The following is a 9,234-nucleotide window of genomic DNA, read 5'->3' on the forward strand; positions in this document are numbered from 1 at the left end:
GCACATTGTGGAATGAAACTGTGATGGGGGCTGAAGTGCTGTGTCCTGGGACATGCCTGTCCTTCTTGGGTCTCTGATTGTGTCTGTGCTGGGGGCGGAGCAGGGTCTGTTGTGCAAGGAGTCGTTGCACAACCCTAGGGGGCGCCCGCCATCTCGCGGTCACACCATGTATCTCCCAACTGTTTTGACATCCTAGTTTTGTGGAAGTTTTTTTTTTTCAAATTTTCGACCCTCAGCCACCAGGATGGACAGCGAGGGAGAGTGGGTAGCTGGATTTGTGGCATGACGTGGGGTGGCAGGATGAAAGTATTACTCAGAGTCCACGTGTGACGTGCGCAACAGTGAGAAGCCTGGAGGGACTACTCCACGAGGTGCAGCCCAGCCCCAAGGGCAGGCTCGTTTTTATTTAGCATCAAACAGAAAATAAAAAAGATCAAAGAAGCAAGCAGGCAAACGGGGAACACACAAGTCTGTGGGGGACGTGTAAACGGCTGGCCCCAGCCAAGGCTGGGAAGTTGGGAGAAAGTTCAAGGAAGGTCTCAGTGTTTATGCTGCTCTCACCATAACACCTATTGCTATTTCTGCGCACGCTGTTTTCAGCATGGATAGATCCTCATACCAAAACTTTTGCCCTGAAAGTTTCCTTACCAACTTTCCCCGTTTCTGCACATTGAGAGGCACAGAACAGACGAAGCTAAGAATAACCAAGGCAGATACAGAATAGTTGAGACACAGGATAACCCAAGCTCCCACAGAATTTGCAGCCATGGATGCAGGCAGGGCTGGGGATGCTGAGGAGAGCGTCTCTCGTCCTCAAGAAGGTGACTCTTTGCTAGGTACTGGCGGTGGTGGGCCAAGGGGTGAGCCCCGGGCCCACGGGCTGGTCCATGGGCTAACTTCCTGGAACCAGCCAGAGCAAGTGGCTTCCATCCAAGCCTCGTTTTCCTGTCTGAACTTGGGGCTGCGTTCTGGTTTCACCCTTGTGGATTTGGGGTTAAAGTGACACAGCCACTGGGCTGGGTTGGATTAACAGATCAACGCCAGACTGCTGTCTTCCTCTTCCTTGTGCTCCCTTCTGCTGCCGCCTGCGAACTTGCTCTGTGTAGCCTCCACTCAGCTCAGGAGTGTGCTGATGGCAAGGCTTGCATATTCCCGCGGACAGGAGCCATGGGGTCTGGAGGAGACCTGTAGTCTCCCACCCCCACCTCAGCAACTTTCCTGGGGTGAAACAGTTTCCCCAGATCCACCCCCGTGGGTTTCCTCTCTGCAACTGAAGTGAGTGGTGGGGACGGCGGACTGGGACAGCATGTGACATGTCTGCCGTATGAGGAAAGGCCTTTGTTCCGTATGTCATGCCTCTGTTGACATAGCCTTTAATGTGAAGTGTTGATGTAGCCTTTAACGTGAGGTCTTCCTTTCTGTCTCCCATCCCTGGAACCAACAACTGCTGCTAGGTTTTATCAGTGTCCCATCATGGGCCTCTCTGCTCCAACTTTACTCTAGCTCATTGTTGGGCTCATTGATTAGGTCTGCAAAACCTCGGACCCCCAGACCTTCTTCCTGTCCTGCTGATACTGTTGTATCTGGAGCCAACCCAGGCAGGGGGCAAACTGCTCAGTAGGCTTGAGTGAAAGACAGAGCCTCGTGACTCTCCTCTACCGATCCCCCCAGCAGACTGCCCTGCGATACAGTCACATAGACGGGGCCAAGTCCCCTGACATTCCTGACTGGCGGCCAGCCCTTGTGGTCAGGTCCTGAGGACTCAGCCCCTGCCTCCTGCCTTGTCCATCTTCCCAGTCACCTTGGTCTGCAGGGCTAGGGAGCAATGTCCAGTGAGAGAGTTCTTCATTGCTCCTGCGTTTTGTGTCGAGGGTTTCATGGGAGCGCATTAGGTGGGTTCTACCCCAAGCCTGCTCAAGGGCAGTAGAGGACAGGACAGGCCTGTTTTGGCAGGGTAGCCCAGATGGGCCGCAGTATCTGGTCAGCTTCCGTGCAGCCTGCTATCAGATGGCATAAGCTTTCAAGAAGGTTGTAGAGTAAGTGTTGTAGATGGAGGCAGTGGACCAGGGAGCTGCGGAGGGAGATGTGACCCAAGATTTGGTAGACTCTTGTCCTTGGCAGATGAAGGCCATGGATAGTGGAGAGTGGTGTCCAAGTTTCCCTGGGTGGGATTTTTAGCTGCTCCTGGCTTGGGACCTCCTTGGTGGGCAGATCAGGGCCACACAGCAACTTGGTGGCCTGTGTTGGGCCAGCTCTGACCTTCACTGGCCCTCCCTTTCCAGGATGCTCAGGTAGTTGCCTGGGCCTTGGGGCACTAACATTCTTGGGTAAGTGGTGGAACTGGTTGGGAAGACAGGCCTCAGGCCATGTTCTAGGAAGCCACCCTTCATGTCCAGTTCCCAAATGTGGTGACGCCTTGCAGGTTCCAGTTCTGGTCTGATGCTAACCACACCCCATCTCTGGGACACTGTGTCTGGCCTCACAGTTCAGAGGTTCTGAACAGGACAGGGCGAGCCAGTGAGGGGCCCCACCTGCCGGTTGCTGGAGGGTTGTGCTAGAGGACATTCACCTTGGAGGGGACCGAGTCTGGAGAGAGGAGCCCCTTCCTAGGCTCTCAGCACCCCTTCCTAGACTGCCCAGGGCTCTCCCAGGGCTTCATGAACTTTAATCACCTGGTGACAGGCAAGTCCCTTGCTACTTTGCTTCCTTGACATCAGTCTCTCGCAGTCCTTCCTGACAGGCTGGACCTCTCAGAGAGATTGCCTACTTTCCTCTCACTCAGACATCTCCACTTGTGTCACAGAGATGGTGGGTGGCCCCTAGCCAGCCCTTCACCCACCCTGGGACTAGGTGGACACTTGAGTTCTTCTGCCCCTTTCCTGCCCCTGCTTCTCCTGGGAGGTGCCCACCCCTGGATCTCCATCCCGGAGGCCTCCTGAGGAGCTCTGCAGGCGTGGCTCTGGGAATGGGGGATGGGGAGGGCGGGGTTGTGGGGGGAGGGCAGCCGGCACTGTGGCTGAGACTTTCCCAGGCAGACAGATCTGCCTCTTCCTCCCCTGCATGCCTGATCCTAGAGCTGAGGTCTGAGGAACGCAGGCTTCCCTGGGCCTCAGGTAAGCCCACCAGGGTCGCAAGGAGCGAAGCCAAGGGTTGAGGCCAAGCACCGTGTCTGACCCACTCTCTGGCCTAAGTTTCCCCTCCTGATGTTGACTTGGGTGAGAGCCAGGCCTCTGGCTTATACACTGTTTTAGTGAGCCCTTGAAAAAATGTGGGGTGAGGGAGGAAAACGGAAGCCTGGTTCCCCAGCAGGGTGTCTTCCTCAATTCTGGGGACTGATCCGGGATGGGGGAGGAGGGCAGGGACAGTGACTGGGCCAGCTTTCCTGCTGGAAAAGGGTCTGGGAGGAGATGGTGGTGTTGCTAGGCCAGTGTGGCTCACTCCCGCCTGACATCCGCTGGCAGTCTGAGCTTCATTGGGTGAACCTGCTTCTCAGGAACCCATCTGGAGCCTTTAGATGGATGGAGGGACACCGGGGAGGCTGGAGCATGGATCTCTCCACCCCACCCCCACCCCAGCAGTCTAAGGGGAGTCTCAGTTCATGGAGCTAAGCCTGGGAGCAATGGGGCCACTCCAGCATGGCCTGACCCAGTGAATGGGACTGGGGGTGCCACCTTGGTGGATGGGTCTGTGCCTGAACTAACCCTGGTCCCATCTTGCTTTGCCCCATGGGATGGGCAAGTTCTTTGTCTGGAACTGATGTTGCATGTTGGTGTCCCAGCTCCTGAGGCCTCTTGGACCTCCCAGCACAGCTGTCTCTATCAGGAACCCTTAACCCTGACCTGGCATCCCTGCCAGGACCCGGGGGTGCCAGGCCTGGCAGAGGGCAGAGGGCAGGAGACAAGGGCAGGGCCTGCCTGGCACTTTGGACAGAGCCCTCTGACTGCTTTTTGGAGGACTGAAGAGCAAGTGATGGTGGTAGGAGGGAGAGCAGGGTAGGGCTGTGGGAGTCCAGGGCAGAACCAGGGTGCCTGTGTTTGGTCAAGTGGAGAGGAGGGGCTGCTGTGATCCTGTGGGGACTGGAATAGTGGTCTGCCACAGGAACTCTGGTTGAGCTCTGGGAGGTGTAAAACCTTCCATGCAGGTATGCTCCTCGCAGAGGGGAGGGAGTGAGACTATTTTTGGACATGCATGTAGCTCTGGGATCTGACCCTCTGAACAGGGACAAGAAAAGTCAAAGTGGTCCAGACCAGCCTGGAGCTTACCGGAAGGCCTGCCAGCAGACATACCCTTTGCAGAGAGCTGAGCCTGGGAGGCGGGAACCCCTGCCCCTGTCATCACACCTCTCTGCCTCTACGGCAGGGATCCCGAGATCGGCAGGGATCCCGAGATCACCGCTGTCCTTCCCCACACAGCCCGGAAGGGAATCCACAGGAGGTCAACCAGCTTCCCTAGGCCCAGCCTCCCGGGCACAGTGTAGCTGTGAGATTTAACTGCAGCCAACTCTTATTTAGCATCTCACACTTTCCAGCACACTAAATCTTCACCCTTCCGAGAGGACCGGTGGTCAGTGGCTTGCTCAAGCCCCACCGCAGGCCGGCAGCACATCCAGGCTGAGGCGGAACAGGCTGCTCTGGTGCCCGCGCACGTCACCACCTTGGCCCAGCACGTACTGGGGCGGCTCGCACACTGCCCTCCCGGCCCTGCTGTGAGCTCACCCTCTCTCAGCTATAGTCTGGAAGCAGCTCTGAGCAAACTCATGTCAACTGAGTGCTGATGGCTTCCTCTTCCTCTCTGGAGTTCTGGAGGTAGTGAAACCTCACAGCACTCCCTGGGGAGGGCTGGGGAGGTGTGCTTTAGGTCCACCCTTTCAATTCCAGGAGACAAGAGGAGGCTGTGTGGTTAAGGTGTCTCTCTGGAGCAGATTCTGGGGCCACAGACTCCTGCAGAGTGTGAGGGAGACCCCACTCATCTTACCAGCCCTTTCCGTCGCCCATCTCGCGTGGCCACCTCCCCAGGTGAGGCTCTGGGCTTCCATCTGCACACAGAAGGTAGGCCTGGCTCTGTGATCTGAGCACTTCAGATAAGACTGCGGGTGCTCCCTTTGATGGTGTGACAGAAGCAGAATCCCATGCTCTATGGAAGCTGCTTTGGGGGACCCGGGAAGATGCTAAGCTCTCAGATGAGGTGGGAGACAATGATCAGGTGAGCTGGTCCACAGGAGCCCTGCTTGGCAGCAGAGGGCTAAGCCACTTGAGGATGCCAATCTCTGAAATCGGGGCCTCCCAGGGGCTCCTTGCTGGGGTGGACACCTTCCTGGGCTGGGGCTCTCAGGGGAAGCAGGGAGGACTTGGGAGAGCTGAGCTGGGCCAGGACTTTTGGCAGAGAGAGGGACCTGAGCAAATGTCTGGACAGCTCAAACATGTTCTAGGTAGCTTGGAGACCTCAGGGAGGTGTTGCTGCGCTGGACTTTGGGCTGTTCCTTATGTGATGGGGGTCAGGATGTGTGTAAGGGGTGGGCCAGTGGTGGGCCCTTGAACCTGCTCCCTGTGTCCCCCCCACTTCCCACCCCCGTGCCCTCAGAGCCATGAAGAAGAGGGGCCTTGCGCTGGTCCTGGTGTCCGTGGTCCTGGTGTTCCTCATCATCGGCCTGTCCCTCTGGCTGCCCTCCTCCAAGTCACCCGACCACGTGTACCCCAGGGCGGCTGTGGCTGCTGATGCCAAGCACTGCTCCGAGATTGGGAGGTGAGTGCGGACATCTCTGTGGGGCAGGGCGTGGGGACACAGGCCTGGGATAACTACGTAAGTGAGCCTGTCCATGCCCCTTGACTGCCAAGACTTCCCACATACAAGCAGGCTGCCTGCACAGGGGGTTGTCCTTTCCTGGGAGTCTCTAGTTGCAGGGTCAGGGAGCACTGATCCTAGGAGCGGGGTGTGGTCTTCCGGTGCCCTGCCCCAGGAGACCCCTTGTCTCAGTTCTAAAGTGCCTGTCTCTTTGGATTAAACCTGGTTGTTTGACGTGGGGTTTCTCTTGGTACAACCGGCTCACATATGCAAAGATCAAAAGGCACTTAAAAGACCCCAAAAAATTTATTAGAAAAAAGGAACAATTTTCTATTTAGAAAATGGAAAGTAAGCTCATTGGCTTGAGAGTTATATTAATAAACATAAACAGGCCCTCCCTGGTGGTGCAGTGGGTGAAAGTGTAGCACTGCAAGTGAGCTGCAGCCACTTTAGCGCAAGTTCAATCCCCGGCCCCGGAGGTGACCCACATGGCGGGGCAGACCTCTCCTGACCCGCCCGCTGCTCCCCTCAGCAGTGTACTTCATCTGTCTGCCTGTTCTGCTCCCCGCTCTGTCTCTGGTGAGGCCTCTCACTGCACCTCTGGCCTGTACCCAAGTTCTATATGCTAAATAGATAAATCTTAAAAAAATAATAATGGCAATAAATAAATAAATAAACAGGGCCCTCCCTGGTGGTGAAGTGGGTTAAAGCACAGCACTGTGAAGTGATCCGCAGCCACTGAAGCATGAGTTGGATTCCCGGCCCCGGAGGTGACCCACATGGCGCGGCAGACCTCTCCTGACCCACCCGCTGCTCCCCTCAGCAGTGTACTTTGTCAGTCGGCCTGCTGTGCTCTCCACTCTGTCTCTGGTGAATCCTCTCACCCCTGCACCTCTGGTCTATACCCCAGTTCTTACATGCATAAATACTAAATCTTAAAAAAAAAGGAAAAAACAACTCCCAGGGACTCCTCGCCCATCTGCCTTTGGGGGAGTGGAGTGGCAATGTGGTGCCCAGCAGGGAGCCGGAAGGGTATCACCCCTCCCTTTGCGCCCGGCAGGGATGCACTGCGGGATGGCGGCTCAGCAGTGGACGCTGCCATCGCGGCCTTGTTGTGTGTTGGGCTCATGAACGCCCACAGCATGGGCATTGGCGGTGGCCTGTTCCTCACCATCTACAACAGCAAGACGCGTGAGTGCTGCAGGGAGCGGGCGGCCGATGGCAGCCACCACAGGCTGCGCTTGGGCTGGGGCAACCCTGGGTTCACCCCGGGCTCAGCAGGGGCGGGGTTGGCTTTCTTGTGACCTGCTCACCTGTTTCTCCTTGCAGGAAAAGCTGAAGTGATCAATGCCCGGGAGGTGGCCCCCGAGCTGGCCTCTCCAAACATGTTCAACAACTCAGACCAATCCCAGGAAGGTGAGAGGGAGGTCAGGGTGTGGGACGTGGGGTAGGTCAGCCTGAGAGTGTCGCTGTCAGGCGCCAGAGCCATGCTGACAGTCCCAGATGTCCTTCTCCCATCCTTTCCTGGCCCCGTGAGCCTCATGTAATGAGTAGTCAAGACCGTCATCGTGGAGGATGACGAGACAGAGCTTTGCTGTTCCTGCCAGGCCCCACAAGGCTCATGCATGCTGTCACATATGGAGAGAATTGTTCTTATCACAACAGTCACACACTGGGGGTCACTGTGCCAGCACTCAGCTCTCTTCTCTGGTGAGCCCTTTGAGTTCTCCTTGTACACGTGGAGCTGTGGGGATTCCCATTTTTTAGGTGGGGCTGCTGAGGCCCAGAGAGGTCACAGAAACCAATAAAGTCACACAGTAAAGTAGGGATTGAACCTAGGCTGTCTGAACAGACACCCAAGTCCTTCGTTCATGTGCTTGATAGTGGGGATAGCTCTTGAGAGCACAGGGTGCAAACCCTCTTTTTCTAACCTATAGAGATTTTTTTCACCTCTGTCTTTCAACCTGTGGAGGAGGTTGCCTCACTTGCAGGCAGCTGGCCAGTGGTCACCAGGGACCACCACTCCAAGGGTGGACAGGTGTACCTACTCAGAGATGGGGCAGCTGAGCAAAAACCCGGACTTGGGCCTGGGATGGGGTGGTGGCACTCCTCCTGGGGAAGGGCAGGACAGAGCCCTCTCGGGGACAATGACGCTGTCACAAGCGATTGGCAGGCAGATGGAATAGCCCAGGTTGGACCTTGTGGGTCACACAGACCTTCTTGTCTGAATGAGATAGAGGTGTCCCTTGGCGTATTTGAATAGGGTGAATGACAGACCTGGCCTGTGTCAGCTGGGGCAGGGAGCAAGCTGTCTGTCAGTGACCTGTCAGGGGTCCTGGCGATGACCCAGGAGAGACCACAGGTGCTGCAGATCTGATGGGTTGTGTGTGACGATGTACAGGAGTCCCAGGAGATCCCTGGAAATTTGAGCTGCACCTGGAAGGACGGGGGTGGCCATGACAGACATCCACAAGGGGAGAGGTATTGGGTGTATTAACTAGGATGCCTTTTTCCAGGTAGCAGGTGCAATCTCAGGTCTGGCTTTTAGGGGGTCCAGTTAGGCTTGAGAGCACATTGGAAGTTGCCAGCACATAGTGGAGCCTGAAGCCCCACTCTGGGGGCGGTCACTAGTGAGTGAGTGCAGATGGGGAGCAGATAAGAGAGCAGGTGGACTTGGCACAGAGGTGGTGGTGGGAGGACAGCTGGGAGCGGGAAGGGTGCGGCGTGGCGGCCCTGTGAAGGCTCAAAGGCTGGCAGCGTCAGGGCCACACCAGCAGGATGGTGTGAGACCCTGGGAGGCAGAGGGCAGGGGCACCTTTACTTACAGTGGAAGGAATCAAAGTGTTCTAGTGTCAGACTTTCTGGAGATTTGCAGTTTCAATAACTGGAATTTTAGAACCTTGTCTTGTGCCCACCTTCGGGGTGGAGAGGCAGCTCTGGAGCTGCAGACCCCCCAGGTTGGGAGTTCCTGAAGTGGCCTTGGCGGGAGTGGGGCCGTGGCTGTGCCTATCTGCATCTCAGTCTGGCTTAGGGCATAGGGGCTGTGGGTACATCTCCAATGGAATCGTGGGGTCCTTGAGGTTCAGAGCCAGAAGACAAAAACTCTTACAGGCTTCAGAAAACTGAAGCCCAGACGGCTGACAGGGCAGGGGTTGCAGGTCAGGTTCTGGGGCAATAGAAGAGGGGGACCCTGGCCTTGGAACTGGCCCGGCATCGGGGGGACCTGGACTTGTACTGGGGACTTGGGCAGATTCCGTGGAACCCTTGTATCATATGGAATGAGAGGCCTGTGCCAGGCGCTCGCACTCAGGCAGAGCCACGATAGGTGTTCAGGTTTCCCAGTCTCATCGTGCAACCTCGAGCCTGGTACAGGAGCTCAGATATGGTGGCACCTGTGGAGACAGACATCTGGGCCAGGGCCAACAGAACTCAGAACACTCAGAACACTGCCCC

The 9,234-nt window shown here is 56.6% G+C and overlaps 1 protein-coding gene across 1 annotated transcript in view; it reads left to right on the plus strand.

Annotated features, from left to right (window-relative positions):
* GGT1 (gamma-glutamyltransferase 1) overlaps nt 1-9,234 on the plus strand; it is a 27,328-nt gene that overhangs the window by 11,562 nt on the left and 6,532 nt on the right. The window contains exons 2-5 of the mRNA XM_004680921.2: nt 4,878-5,015; nt 5,581-5,742; nt 6,842-6,972; nt 7,111-7,197. Of these exons, the coding sequence (XP_004680978.1) occupies nt 5,585-5,742; nt 6,842-6,972; nt 7,111-7,197 (376 nt within the window). The 5' untranslated portion in view covers nt 4,878-5,015; nt 5,581-5,584. The remainder of the gene's footprint in view (nt 1-4,877; nt 5,016-5,580; nt 5,743-6,841; nt 6,973-7,110; nt 7,198-9,234) is intronic.

The sequence above is a fragment of the Condylura cristata genome, unplaced genomic scaffold (assembly GCF_000260355.1).
Source record: "Condylura cristata isolate star-nosed mole 26May11 unplaced genomic scaffold, ConCri1.0 scaffold00011, whole genome shotgun sequence".
In the NCBI taxonomy this organism is placed as follows: domain Eukaryota; kingdom Metazoa; phylum Chordata; class Mammalia; order Eulipotyphla; family Talpidae; genus Condylura; species Condylura cristata.